Source organism: Lytechinus variegatus, chromosome 18 (assembly GCF_018143015.1).
Source record: "Lytechinus variegatus isolate NC3 chromosome 18, Lvar_3.0, whole genome shotgun sequence".
Lineage (NCBI taxonomy): Eukaryota > Metazoa > Echinodermata > Echinoidea > Temnopleuroida > Toxopneustidae > Lytechinus > Lytechinus variegatus.
The window spans coordinates 8675795-8691417 of record NC_054757.1 but is presented as its reverse complement, the minus strand read 5'-3'; the positions used below and the strand labels follow the sequence as shown (position 1 = coordinate 8691417).

At 37.9% G+C, this 15623-nt stretch overlaps 2 protein-coding genes across 3 annotated transcripts in view; one reads left to right on the top strand and one right to left on the bottom strand.

Moving 5' to 3' along the window:
• LOC121405580 (calcium uniporter protein, mitochondrial-like) overlaps window positions 1-13438 on the bottom strand; it is a 54790-nt gene extending 41352 nt beyond the window's left edge. The window contains exons 1-2 of one of the 2 annotated variants that reach the window (XM_041596506.1): window positions 13293-13438; window positions 3155-3221 (exon numbers count right to left, since the gene is read on the bottom strand). In XM_041596506.1, coding sequence (XP_041452440.1) covers window positions 3155-3221; window positions 13293-13379 — 154 coding nt within the window. In that variant the 5' untranslated portion in view covers window positions 13380-13438. The remainder of the gene's footprint in view (window positions 1-3154; window positions 3222-13292) is intronic. The other variant, XM_041596505.1, reaches the window with a different exon arrangement.
• On the top strand, window positions 9542-12604 carry LOC121405578. The gene is made up of 2 exons (XM_041596504.1): window positions 9542-10566; window positions 11125-12604. Exons 1-2 carry the CDS (start codon window positions 9547-9549, stop codon window positions 12481-12483), a joined length of 2379 nt encoding a protein of 792 aa, XP_041452438.1. The 5' UTR covers window positions 9542-9546; the 3' UTR covers window positions 12484-12604.
• Window positions 13439-15623: the final 2185 nt, after the last annotated feature.

Here is a 15623-nt window from a genome sequence, read left to right as displayed (position 1 = left end):
ACAAGTTGATCTGAGAACCCGTTTAAAACATTTGACAACTTTTAAAGCCGGTGCTGGATTTTGAAATCATCTCTCAATCATTAACCTTGGTTAATCTGGGTTTGTCATTTTGTGATACACATCTTAATATTAAAATGAGAATGCCGAACACAGCTCTCTATAGGCCTACATACTGAATATTTACAGAATAACAATTAACATTGAAAATTATGTTTTTAACTCTTAACATGCCACGCACACTACTAACCCAATGCCACAGTGCTAATCCGATGCTAATCCCCTGTGCCAGCCACAAAACCCCCCTGTGCCACATTGATTTTGGGATCGCGAGTCGTATTCACTCCTTTCAATAGTCATGATTACAATTGCTTGTACATGTAACTCTCTAACGATTAGTTTATCCACAAATATTGTGTAGTAAAGTTGTAGGAAATTTCATACCCATTATAATGGTGTCATTATATGGATTGGTTATTATCTTTACCGCTAAAATATGAGTTGTATCAAGTGGTTCCATTTTGTGGAGTGTTTTGTATGGATCAAAAAACCTAGGTCTCTTCCCTCTCAGAGGCGGAGCCATATCTTGTAAAAAAATGTAGAAATACTCGAAAAAGTCGAATGTAAACCGCGTAAGTTGATCTGTCAGAAAGCAGAGTTTGCACTGCACACAATAGTGCTAATTACGGCGTGCATGCGATGCGCAATACAATGCAAAACGGCGTAACAATGATTGTAATTCCAAATGTGCGCAGTCATGCACGAAGCAGGCGAGGGTAGGAAACAATGCAAGCACAAAGCAGTCAATAGTAGGCGTGCGAGCACGAGTGTGGCATGTTATAGTAGGATACGTAGCGTGCACGAAGCACTCAATGAGTTAAAGTATCAATCCCACCTTAACTGCAAGTTGACAGCTAATAATTTTGTAGTTGAATCTTGATACAAATAAACATCTGGGTCCCCCCCCCCATAAAGATATCACTTGTTATAAATAAATAAACAAATGCACAATATCTACATGTATAACAAATTTACCATTAGCCCATAAAATTGAAGGATTTCAGTAGCTACAATGTCGGTAGTTTAAACTGTAACTGCAAATTATGTTATTGAAACAAGTTTTATGAAACGGGCCTTGGAACATATTCTTTTAGAAAAAATAGAAAGAAGGATAGCTGGTGACCTTGAAGCAATATGTTCACAATGCAGTGACTTTATGATTGATGTATGTACATGTACATGGTCATGTAGTTCCTATGTTTAATACTTTGGTGTTAAAGCTGGTACATGTACATGTATAGCACTTAACAATATACTGTACGTGACACGTACACACTCTTTGTACCAATGTTGCGGAGAATACCAATGCAGAATTCAGTCCAAAGTTCCAAACTCAGTCAAGCCCAGAGAAATGCTGATTTGAATTTTAAAACAATGTTGATTTAAATCAACAGAGAAAAATCAAACAAAACTAATGCTGACAATTTTATGTCCTACTTTAAGAGTTTCAATCCAGTTCAAGCTGTCATGTATGAATATGTACATTGTATACACAGAAGGCAATGTTCAGTGTACATGTATGATCAAATAAAGGAAATTTATGTAACTTAATATTTTCATTTCCCTCAACAAAAAAATCAATATTGCACCTGGAGCTATTAAGACGTCATTGTGTAATTAGCCACTTCCATATCAATTTATATTTTCCTCCTCTTCAAATTATTATTGAGAAGAGGGTACAGTATACAAATAAGCTGTACAAATACATGTAGGTCTGTTTAAAAAATGTCATATTATTAAACATCTGTTATTGTGATTATCCACTGTGTACATTACAGTAGTGCACTGATCCAACTGTTATGATTATTGTGTGTATAATGTACATCTGTACATGTATGTTTTGTGCACAATTTTCTATATGGGTGTAAAACATGTCAATTTCTTATTGAAGATCAGGGATACACAAAATACAGTGTAAACGTGTGTGTGTGTATTTGAGTTTTGTCAGACGTGTGTCAATCAGGTATGATTATTTACGTCTGGGACCGACCTTTAATGTCACCATCCAAAAGACGTGACCAGGGCTCGAACCTTGAACCTTGAACCTCTGCATCAATTTGTAACTTCCCCACAGCTTGGATTACAGGCGCACGCCACAACGCCCGGTCTGGTTCTAGCTTTGTAAATGTATTATATCCATCAGTTTTTACAATTCAGAATTATGGGAAAGGGATCTATGCTTTCATAGTCCAAAAATAATAATTATAATAATGTAATGTAAAAATGTAACAAAAATACTAATGAAGCCAATTTGAAGAATCAAGTCGATTGTTCTGAATGAGTTTATGACAAACCAAATATTTGAGAGCTTTCGTTTTCTGAGACGAGCCATGTGGACGTACGAGATTAAGGGATTTTGGGAGCACTGCGCATGCGCGAAGTATTCTGTGACGAGCCTTCTCGTTCACTGCCCAAATCTGTGACTCGTATTTGAAGGTTTTGACGTTCGCTGTCATAGTGCTCGAACGAGCGCTTGTTCGTGCATGACGTCATCCAAGCTTAGCAAAAATGAATGAAGCCGCATCAACACTTGACTTTCGTTGATTCAGCAAGGCTGGTAAACTGCAAATTACTGCTTGTTACCAGCTTTTCCACTACATTTAGTGTGTCCTGTTTTCAGACACTACATATCCGATAGGTAATTGATGTTCTATTTAAAAAAACTTGGGTTTTTTTTTTTTTGGGGGGGGGGTTGTGCAAGAGTGCAAGTGTTGCACCCTCAGTCGCCCCACTGGTTCGTAGGGTGATGCTGCGCCTGACTCTCCGGCCGAGCATCGGCCCACGGCCCGCTCGCTATCACGCTGGTATATGCTGTGGTCTGGTACGGGCCCAGTACGGGTACGTTGATTAAGTCGAAACTGTTTTCATCAATGTACGAACGTGATACTGAACGAGCGGTGTCACCACTTCCGGTGAACTAGGAATACGTTGCAGTCGCAGACAATCAAAATCTCTCTATTAACCCAAGTTTACATCCACCCCTCCCCCCCCCCATTTTCCTTGATCAAAACATGTATGTAGCATACCGTATCACATAATTCAGATTTTTTTGATGGACTGCAAATTAAAAATCATCCCTTATCAGAGTTTAACTCACCTATTCCACTCTCTGAAGAATACATCAAAGCACTCTGTCGCCATGCTGGGCAAATCACACCCGTATCCTAGTTTATAACAAAAAACAAAAATCAAAGAATAATTTTAGGATTCAACAGAGCTGAATAACAATATCAGGAAAGTATGAATGAATCTCTCAACCAATAAAGGTACACAAGGACTTCAGTATAAAAGTGCATTGTGCAAGTTTAGGGTTAAAATCACTAAACAAATTTTTTTATAAAAAGCTCCCAGAGCTGTGTTAAAAAAAAATGATCTGTAGATCTGTATTTGAAAATTTATATCACACTATTCCTCCCATCCCACCCCTTCCCCCTTTAATACCCAATGCACACACAACTGCCTGACCCAACATCCAATAATGGACAGGTTCCAAAATGATGACATTCAGATCAAGATAATACTTTTTTTTTATTAAGAAATCTAATTTTCATGTTTCACTGCAATCACGGAATCTACGGAAGACCAAGCAGCAATACAATATTACAGCTCTGAATATCCATGGATTACAAGCCATACAGTGTATATTTTACTTTTTTATCCTCACCATTTATTGCTGTATTCTAACCTTGACCTTATCATTTCATGTTTTATGTACATGATGTATACATGTATAGGTACATGTATACATGTACAAAAATAAAACAAAACATCCACAAAAAGATTAAGAGAGTCAATAAGTCACTTTAATAGTCATAAAATTTGTCATTACGACTAAAACTGATTGCTATTGACATCCTTCTATGTGATATTTACAATGGAGCTGGATGTAGAGTACTGTACAAGTACTTTAAATGAGAGTACATGTACCCTGATAAATGAATGAGTAATGACCCTTTCAGGAACAACAGAGACAATATCGATGATTTATAGACATTAAAAGGATCTAAAGGACCAACTGAGTGATTTCATTCAATCACTCACGTGCACACCAAGTATGTACATGAGCATGATGAGCACATACAGGTACAGGAAGTAAATTGCAAAAATGTAAACACTCACAATTTATTACAAAAATAAACATAATACTATAGTAGATTATCATCATTAGAAGTACATTGTATACATATATTTTGTTTTCCATTCATGAGTTTTGCACAAGATATTAAGTAATATAATGTGCTATCAAATGCAATGAGTCCAACAGGGAACAAAAGTCCTACATGTGTGTAGGGGGGAAAAATTGGCATTGTTCACACTAATTTGCAATCACGATGAACAAAATCACCTCTGTGTGTTGAATTAATTTGAGGCATAATAATGACAATTATAATGTTCATTTGACATTCATGATTCACCATACATTTTGATTTTCTTATATCAGCTTTGACACTTCTAAAGAACATACGGTACATGTAAAGCTCAGCCCATAAAAAGCTATTTTCAGCTTCTCTTAAAAGGACGCAGGGAGAATTACAGTTTTATCTACAGTGCAAATGTTCAATTTGACGCTTTCTCTTGATTTTCCGGACTACCTGTATATGGAAATGTACATGTAGAGGTCTGGGGTTCAAATCCCACCATAGCACAAAATTCCTTGGGCAAGGTGTTTATCTATATTTGCCACTCTCAACCCAGGCATACATGTACTTGATATGTAGGAATTCCTTAAATATGAGTGCCCGGTTGGGTAACCAATACCTCCAGTATTCAGCACTTTATAAAAACATTGTTTTGAGTGCTAAATGATGATTCACAGACATGTCTCAACATCATAAGAAGTTGATGAACATATTTTATGCAATATACATTTTCAACAAGTGGAATGCCTCTGGCTGTCTCACCTGCATCACATGATTCAACATAGCAGCAGTGCTGACTTTGAAAACTCGCACAAGATGTTCAGTGATACTTGGTAACTCTTATTTCCACGTTTTATGAACTAGACCAATACACTTACAGAGATAGGATGGTAATTCAACAAATACCCACAATGTGGCAAAAGTTCATTGACCTCACATGACCTGAAACTTGCACAGGATATTCAGTGATACTTGATTACTCTTATGTCCAAGTTTCAAAAGTCAGATCAATAAACTTGCAAAGTTATGATGGTAATTCAACAGATACCCCCATTATGGCCAAAGTTCATTGACCTTTGACCTTGGTCATGTGACCTAAAATGCGCACAGGATGTTCAGTGATACTTGATTACTCTTATGTCCAAGTTTTATGAACTACATGTAGACCAACATACTTTCAAAGTTATGATGGTAATTCAACAAATACCCCCAATTCGGCCAAAGTTCATTGACCCTAAATGACCTTTGACCTTGATCATGTGACCTGAAACTTGCACAGGATGTTCAGTGATACTTGATTACTATTATGTTTAAGTTTCATGAATGAGATCAAAAAACTTTTAAAGTTTTGATTGTAATTCAACAGATACCCCCAAATCGGCCAAAGTTCATTGACCCTAAATGACCTTTGACCTTGGTCATGTGATGTGAAACTCATGCAGGATGTGTGGTGATACTTGATTAACCTTATGTCCAAGTTTAATGAACTAGGTCCATATATTTTCTAAGTTATGATGACATTTCAAAAACTTAACCTCAGGTTAAGATTTTGATGTTGATTCCCCCAACATGGTCTAAGTTCATTGACCCTAAATGACCTTTGACCTTGGTCATGTGACATGAAACTCTACTAGGATGTTCAGTAATACTTGATTAACCTTATGGCCAAGTTTCATGAACTAGGTCCATATACTTTCTAAGTTATGATGTCATTTCAAAAACTTAACCTCATGTTAAGATTTGATGTTTAATTACGCCGTCGCCGTTGGAAAAGCGGCGTCTATAGTCTCACTCTGCTATGCAGGTGAGACAAAAATTTAATCATAATCCTATTCTGCACAACTTGACTATAGATTACTGTCTCCTTTTCTCACTTGGAAGTTTGAAATTTGAATCATTGGCATTTGAAAGAAAATAAGAAACATCAATCGCAGAATTATCGAGACACAGTGTATCTAAAAATAAAAGAAAATGCATTATCATCCTATAATAAAAAAGGATGATTTAAAAGAGATGGTTTCTAGATAACCAGCAAATTACTACCTGCTGATAAAGAGAGAGTAGTTGATGAACTAATTGAATGAGACAAGAACAGCATGTGGTTAAAATGATTAGCAATGTGAGCTGCTCAACCTTCGCTGCATTGTGACATCATTAATCATGACAACAGTTAATGCTTCAAGAACTGAAGACGAGAGAGAATAGGTGAAAGCTCAGAGACTCAAACATGTTTATTTGAAATGCATTGTTCATGTTATAAAACATAAAGTAAAGATTCAATACTCAGCTTTCTCTATAAATGTATCAAAATTTTAAAACAATTTGAAATTCAATGAAAATATGTACCTGTAATAGTTTCCGCCTGTTTAGCAATGAAAGATGCTTCAACCTAACTATTTCAGTAAACTGCATCATAAACAATTCAATGCGACGATGTGAGAACTGAAAATATTAAAGCTTCAAATATACCCAGTGGCAGATTCATTATTTCCTGAGGGGCCAAAAAAGGAATCAAATTTTTCTTGGAAATTCGAAGACTTTATTAAGAAATATTGATATACATGTACATGTAAATTGAAATTCAAAATTGCAAAATTTTCAAAATAGACAAATAGGCCTACACGTATATCTAACTAACATCAATTGGTCAAAATAATATGTGAAATGAAAGTAGAACAAAAATCTTGCAGAAAATCTTCAAGGGAAAATTCACCCTGATGAAAATAAAAGAAAAATATAGAAAATATCTTGGTAGAAATTTGATGGAGATCATCAATGCAGAACTTCAGAGATAGTAAATTTTATTATTTTTTTTTATAAATGCAAGCAGCTCATTATGTACAACTGTAGGTCTAGGCTTTTGCGCTTTAGGCCTATATAAATTTAATAAATTGAATTTTCTTTTTGAAGAAAATGATCAATTAAAATATTTTGGTTTGGAGTATACCTGTCCTGTAGGTCTAGTTTCATCAATAATTATAGAAGGGGTAATAACGGTATTTGTTATTCCTTCTCCGATTTTCATGAAATTTTCAGTGTTTTAGTTGTATGACTATAATTTATCTGTTCAAAATCATATTATTTTCTTCCTGGAGTAACCCTTTATTAAGGGAAATTAATCCTTATGATAAGTTGGTTTTAAAAGCAGAAAAATATAATGTTAAAGATTTGAAGGATATCCATTAAAAATAACAGTATTACGAACATTTAAACTTTTGATTTTGTGATGTCACAGATCAGTGGCTGTAATGTTGTGTGATTTCTGTAAAAAATATTCCATTGAAAAAAAATAAATGTATTAGATAAAGTGATGTGGATGTACATGTATCATTACATCAGACACATTATTGATAAAATGAGACCTATTAAAGTTTGAAATTACATACATTTCAGTGAAACAGTGTGACATGCATAACTTCATGAATATATTTCAGAAAATATCATTCCCGGAAAAGATAACTTCCTGGAATAAATGATCCTGGAAAATAGCAAAACTTCCCAGAATTTCCTGGATTCCAGAAAGAGTGGAAGCACTGTGTCCTAAATCAGAGAAAATGGCACAAACTCTCTTGCAATTTAAATTGAGGGAACTTTTTTTCTCTCTCTCTTCTCAGTCTTCTGTATTTTGTAAAATTTCACTTTACAGTGAGAAATTTGCTTGCCCAAAATATTTGTTGTCTTTACTTCAAAACACCTGCCCGACCCTAACTTTTTTACTTGCCCCAGGCAATCGGGCAAGTGCTTACAATGTCGCTCCCTGCTGAACATGCAAAACTGTTTTTTAACAAAATATTGCCAAACTTTAAAATTCAATAAGTTTTATACTTATTATCAGATCTTGATGAAATTTTTAGTGTTCTGCTCTGTGATACTATTTTAATATTTACATGTAGATTACAGAACATTTTTAGCCCAGAGACAGAGTACCCCCTTAGTTCTTAGGCCTACAGTCGTTTAATGTTTAAATTGGGCAGGTTACATTTAAGGTATAAGGTTACATAAAAGTCATATAACTTGTTCATCAATCCTGGATGTCCTGTTTCTCTACTTCCAGCTCGAGTCCTGGTGTCTGGTGATATAGAGTGACGTCTGAAGAATTGTCATATTAATACAAAAATAAAAAATGCCGAAATTTGACAATAACTTGAATTGATTAAATATTCACATGGGTCTTGGTTTCCATTAACCTAGATGCGAAGTGGACAAGAGCTCCCTGGGTTAGAATTCCATTGGACAGTTAATGGTGGCTGGGAATTTAATTGAGGGAAAGTCGCAGTTTTGTGATGTTTCCATACCTCATTTCGCCTAGCCGCACCTTGCTTAAGTTGTCGTTAACATCAGTTGACAGCTGAAAGTGAAATACATATGCATCTGAACTGAACTGCCGGTTGAACTTCGTTTTTATTTTAATTACTAATTTGGGCCTATGTATAACTAGCCCTAGCCTAGGCCCCAGATTAGCATACTAATACTAACCTCGCAATACGTGTAAGTAGCCTAGCCTAGGCCCTCGCCCGGGGGTCTAAACATTTTTTTTTCTTCCAGTGCCATTGGAACAGCACCCACGCTGACGTACGGTCACGACGGTAGTCGTACATGTAGTCCAGTGGAAAAACCAACAGAGACTGAAGCTTAAAGGACAAGTCCACCCCAACAAAAACTTGGTTTGAATAAAAAGAGAAAAATTCAACAAGCATTACACTGAAAATTTCATCAAAATCGGATGTAAAATAAGAAAGTTATGACATTTTAAAGTTTCGCTTTATTTCACAAAATAGTTATATGCACATCTCGGTCGGTATGCAAATGAGTTAACTGATGACATCACTCACTATTTCTTTTGTATTTTATTATATGAAATATGAAATATTTTGATTTTCTCGTCATTGTCATGTAAAATGAATTTTCATTCCTCCCATGGAGAACTATCAACAAATTACTGAATGGAGGTACCTCTGCTCCTGTTTCAGCCCCTTGAAAGAGACGATGACGACTACGATTTCAATGATGTAGATATAGCTGAGCGACTGAAGAAAGTTCATATCATGAAAACCGTCACCCCAGGCAGATTTGATGATGTATGGTTCAATGAGATTAATAGTTCTGTTCAGAATACAATAGAACATGAATCCAATGCGTTGGTTACTGATGCAAGTGTTTCAGCAAAGAATTACAACTCAGACCTGACATCTACTGAGATTGCTGTCGCTCTTTCACTATAAATGAAGTCAATAGTAGCCCAGGACCTGACGAAATTCATCCTAAGTTAATCAAGTTTGCTGGATTGTCAATGAATCTCTATCTCCTTCAACTGTTTCAGCTTTGCTTGAAGACGGGGAAGATACCCAAGATGTGGAAGAGAGAAAACAAAATATTCATACCAAAACCAGGCAAAGAGTCGTACCATACTGAGAAATCTTATCGCCCACTAGGACTTACCTCTGTTGCTGGCAAACTATATGAAAGGGTCATTACCAGAAGACTGTTGGCAGCCCTACATGAACAAGCCTTCTTTGAACCTGAACAGTTTGCATACCTACAGGGACGCGACATCACTCAAGCTTTGCTCAGTATGACTCTCCCTATACTGAGTGGTTTCAAACACAACCACGACACTGCTGCAGTTCTGATCGACCTTGAAGGTGCCTTCGACAATGTATGGAGAGAAGCAGTCCTCTATAAATTGGCCAAAGCCGGTATCTCTGGGAGACTGTTGTTGTCTATCTCCAGTTTTTTCAGAGACAGATACTGCAGATGCCTTGTTAACACTGTCAGAACAGATTGGCAAGAGACAAGTGTAGGCGTTCCTCAGGGTTCGGTCATTGCTCCGATCCTTTTCATCATTGCAATCAATGATGTTTCTCCACATCTAGGCCATCACATCAAGTATGCTGATGATATCACCCTATGGGCGACAAGCAACTGCCTGCATACTGCAGTTGCGAATCTGAATGACAAGTTGCAACAGCTAGAAAAGTGGTGCAATACCTGGCGATTCTCGGTCAACACCTCAAAGACTAATGTCATGTGCTTCAGTAAAAGAGGTCACAAGGACATTACAGTATACATGGGCGGCCATCGCCTTACCCAAGTAAATGAGTGCAGATGTCTAGGTGTCATCTTGGACGAGAATCTGCGTTTCAGTAGTCAGGTTGAAACAGCAGCATCAAAAGCCATGAGAGCACTTTGCAAGATCTCTGCCTTAACATCACACACTGCTGGTGCCAGCATGGAACTCATGCTTCTATTGTACTCGGCATGTATTCGACCACACCTGGAATTTGCCTACCCTGTATGGTGTACAGTCAGGTCCATCTCGTCGCTGGAAAGAGTTCAAAATCTTGCGCTTCGAATGGCCACAGGGACCTTCGTTCATTGCCCGGGGGGGCCACTCCCATTCACGAGTGGATACCATGCGCGACCATGGGGTCTCGAAAAGCACCCTAAACACGTAATTTCCATATTCTGAAAATGCACTTATTGGGGTGTCAAACCCTACCCTTAAGAAGTATGAGCAACAAAACGATAATCTTGGCAAATATTCCCTGAAATGAACCCCTAAACAAGTACAAGAATTTTTTATTGTTACGGGTCCTTCGGTCGTCGGCTTTACCTTATTTGGTTTAGTACGACCCCACCTTCTACACCTCGATCAAATCGGACTCTAAACACGAAGTGTTGGAGCAAAAAGGTCTAATAAGGACATCCTTTATAAAACATTTTAATTTTGTCTTATCATCCCCGCAAATTCGACCCTAAACACGTAATTGTCCTAGCGAAATAGATACCCTTTTTTCATTATTTTTGTGTTTTTGACACCCTTATCACGTTACGTACGTAACGTGCCCTATCGTGAAAAAGACATCCTTTTTACGTGTTTTTTGGTCGCGCATGGTATCCACTCGTCAATGTAAGTGGCCCCCCCGGGGTTCATTGCTCTTCTGATGCTGTGGAAGTAATGTCTCACACTATTCCTCTAGACATAAGACTACGTGAAATACTTGCAAGAACTTTGTGCCAGTACATTCTTAGTAAGGAAGAAACAGATAACTTTAGAGTTTTAGTCCAAAGTCTCTTGGGTGATCCAGCATTCTCACATGGACCCAGAAGCACCCCTCTCTGCTTGATGACCAGGGCCCTCAAAGATCTGAATGTTAGCGTACATTTAAGTGATCCTGGCTCCCAACCTATCGAAGATATGTCTGACATCCTCTCGTGCAGAATGGAAGAGGTTCGTATTGAGTGGAGAAACCTTGGAAATAGTAGAGACAGAAGCAGTGAGCAGAGGGACCAGGCTCTGAAGTTGGCGACTGATTTCATTCTAAGTCTCAACACCGATACTATCATCTTCACAGATGGGTCTGCATTGTTGAACCCAGGTCCTTGCGGAGCAGGCATTGTCATCTACTGGACAGGACTGAACTGCATACCAATCTGCATCGGCAAGCCTGTTGCTAGCAGTTCGAGTAGCTTTCATGCTGAAATGGTCGCCATAGAAACAGCTGTGGAACACGTCACCCTGAAGAAACCAGCCCTAGTTGATCAGGTAGTGCACATTCTCACTGACTGTCAAAGTGCTGTCATGGCCATGACCAGTTCTCTCCACTCTTCATCGTTCCCAGAGGTTGTGTCTCGCACTAATAAAAACATCACTCTTCTAAGAAGTAGAGGCACTACTGTCACAATCACATGGATCGCTGGACATGCAAATATCATGGGAAACGAACTTGCTGACCAACTAGCCAAGGATGCTACTTTGGAAGCTGCAAGCTCATCATCATTAGCTTCCGCAATTACTCTGCACAAGGAAAGTGCAAAGACTATCTGTAAGAATACTGAGAAGCTCTGGCAACGACGATGGGACAGATCTACAAAAGGAAGATGGACATATCAACTCCAGCCCACAGTTGCCAGGAAGAATGCACACAGCTCTCTTCCAAGATCCACAGAAGTGAAGTTGATGAGGATGCTCACAGGACATACCAAACTCAATGACAATATGCACAGAATTTTCCCTCACAACCACCCTTCACCTAATTGCAGTTGCAACAGAGACAGGGAAACTATAGAGCATGTCCTTCTCCACTGTCCACTGTATGAGTCCAGTAGACTGAAGATGATACAGACTATAGAGAAAGGATACAGCAAAACTAACACTCCATACCATCTCAGAGAGATCTCAGTGGTTACCCTCCTGGGTTTCAACCCTGCAATGACCAAGCAAATGCAATCTACTATTAGAGCATCGGTGGTAGCATTTGTCTCATCCACAAGCGCTAACATCTAGCCACCTAACTCGCCAACAAAACAATTACCTAGCAGTTTTTTCTACCTTTGAGTTCCTAACACCAAGTGTCTACCGAGGAGACTACTAGGGCGTGAAACAGGCCCTAAACGAACAACAACAACAATTCCTCCCTGAACACATGGAATTCTATTATTTTAAGTTAACATTTTGTGCTTCAGGTTCAGGCAAGACTAGGTAGAGGTCCTACTCCTAATCATCAAATTCGTAAAAATTGAAATATTGTATAGGCCTAATTCAAACAATAAAAAACAAAAGAAAAAGTGAGTGAGTGACATCATCGACTCTCTCATTTGGATGTAACTGGCTCGTTCATATAACTATTTTGTTAAAAATAAGCGAAACTTTGAAATGTCATAGGCCTAAACCTACCTTTTCTTATTTTACATCCGATTTTGATGAAATTTTCAGCATTGTCATGATTGTGCTTGTCTGATTTTTCTCTATTGTTGTATTGATTCAAATCAACATTTTTTTTAGGTGGACTTGACCTTTAAGCTTTAAGTTTCTGTCTAACCACGCCCATGCGCCAATGAATGATGAATGCTGATTGAAAATTGAAATTACTACAATTAAGTCTCGCGCTTGCCGCATCGCATTCGCAAGTCGAGTCAAGTCCTAGGCCTAGTTGAGGAAGGTTCGGAGGCGCGGCCGCGGCTGCGTCCGTTGGCCGCTCCCAATAAGATCCGCCCGATGGGCAAGCGCGACGAGATTCTCAAACAACGAAACTTCAGGGTCTATTTAAAGATTGCTATTGACGAGTCATCAATCAGTTTGAACATCATACGTACCTTTTGTGATGTTATTTCCTTTCCTCTGAATAAAATCCCTCTCTGGTGCTGACATAATTGTATTCTAATTAAATTCCTGAACGCCATTTCACTTGCCTAGAAATTCCAAATCTCTCGAAGATAACTCTTTGATAATGGTATCGTCAAAGCAAAAATGGGACGGAAAGAAACTGAAAGAAAGTTGGGGGGCAGTCAAATGTATTGCTGTGCTATGTCCATGCGTGACCACATCATTTCCATACATCCCCTAAAGTTACGAGGGTTTTTTTTCTCTGTGTGCAAAATAACCACCTAAACAAGTTTCTCGCGGGCTTTATTTACACAATTTGGCCACTACCCTAAATACATTCGACCCCGCGACTCACCATACTTGACCAGTCTTTCAAACCGTTGACTAGCTACATATTTGATTGCCCCCCCCCCCCCCCCGGGAAGAAAGTGTTTGGGGGTTTTCCCCACATCTGTTTTTGTGTTCTCGTCGAATAGAATTATCATCTAAAGTTAATTGACCAAAAATGTAAAAAAATGAAATAAAAAATCTTTCAAAGTCTTCAGTACATAGTTGAAACCAATTAGGACGACGCTACAGGGGCATGATTTTCAAGTGACAAATAAAAAAATCCACGGAACTTAAGGTTAAGTGGGGGGGGGCTGAACCTTACCATGCAAACAAATCACAATCAGATGGTCATTTTATCTTTTTGTGCACGGTTTTGGAAAAAGGTGGGGGCTTTTACAAAATATCCCGGAATTTTACAAATGTTCTCCAGTCTTCCATATAAGGTGTTGTAATATGGTGGGGGGGGGGCAAATACTGTTCTCTGTGAGGGGTTTTACTGCATGGCAATTGGCTCTCGAAAATCTGAAAGTTTTTCTTTTTTATAGATGGGGTGGGATTAGTCCAATAAGTTTTAATTACATGTTGGTTCTATAAAAAAAACGATTACACATAATGGCATATTATTGTTTTAAGGATTAGATCACAAATGATATAGCGCGAAGCATGAGCTTCAGAATTTTATGACCCGAAGTTGGCCATTTGATAGAATCTTCTCGGATTTCATAGTTCTATTACTGTGATAATACATGTATGTCCATTCATAATTAGCGCAGTTACTATATACCACTATATACTTGAGGGTCCTGTATTGTTGGTGTAGCTGCATGAGCCGCCATATTTGCAGTAAAGCGTTCAAGGAATAAAAACCTATCTACCTCTTTTATATTTCGATTCTCATTCCTTTACATATCTACATCATAAACCTCAATCGACTCGGAATTTTTAACATGAATGAAGTATTCTGAAAGGGATGCTCCGGGCTGAAAGTATTTATAGCTTAATAAATAGAGTAGAATTCACTGAGTAAAATACCGAAAAAATCATCGAAATCGGATAACAAAGTTATTGAATTTTAAAGTTTAGCAAAATTTTGTGAAAACAGTCGTCATAAAATATTCATTAGGTGGGCTGATGATGTCACATCCCCACTTGTTCTTTTGTGTATTATTATATATTTATTTCAATTTTAGGTGTACTGACTTAAACTGAGACATTTTAAGGACAGTGCCTTTAAACAGATATGTAGCTCACTGATCACATAATGCGAGCGCACCGCGAGCTGAATTTTTTTTATATTCAGACCTAAAAAGGAACATTATAAGCCAATTTTTGTAATCATGATACGTACCTGTCTCGCTAAACAAACAATGCGAGTGCGAAGCGCGAGCTGAAATTTTTGTATGTATTGACCACAAACAGGGACATTTAAAGGACTATTTTTTTAAAGGAATCCATTAAGAGTACACATTTCTCACCATAGTTATCTAATTCCTCAGTGCCAAGCGCATGCTGATTGTAATTACATCTAAACACAAAAGCTCTTTTTGTAGTCTTTGCAATCATGATTATCATACGCATCTCACTAATCAAATTTTGCGAGTGCGAAGCGTGAGCTGAAACTTTGGGAAATTTTGACCTGAAGAGGGGCATTCTAAGGCTTGTCTGAAGAAATTTACGAAGACCATGCACATTTCACTCACCCGGTGAGTGAAATGTGCATGGTCTTCGTCATTGAATGACGCGAGCGCGAAGCACAAGCTGATTTTTATATTCAGATCAGAAAAAGGGACATTTCAAGGACTGAATTTAGGAATTCATGAAGAGCAGACATATCTCACCAATCCACTAAAAAAATGCGAACGTATATAAGCACGGACAGAAATTAAATGTTTTATATTAAGACCTTGAAATGGGGCAATCACTTTTAAGCAGTCATGAAAAAGGAGCATATAATACATAAAACAATAACAATTCGAAGTGCGAGGAAATAT

Bases quoted from the DNA above. Each gene is read 5' to 3' on its own strand.
- LOC121405578 (XM_041596504.1), top strand. From the start codon at position 9,547: ATGTGGAAGAGAGAAAACAAAATATTCATACCAAAACCAGGCAAAGAG. The intron at 10,567-11,124 runs GTTCATTGCCCG...GGCCCCCCCGGG, and splicing joins GAATGGCCACAGGGACCTTC to GTTCATTGCTCTTCTGATGC.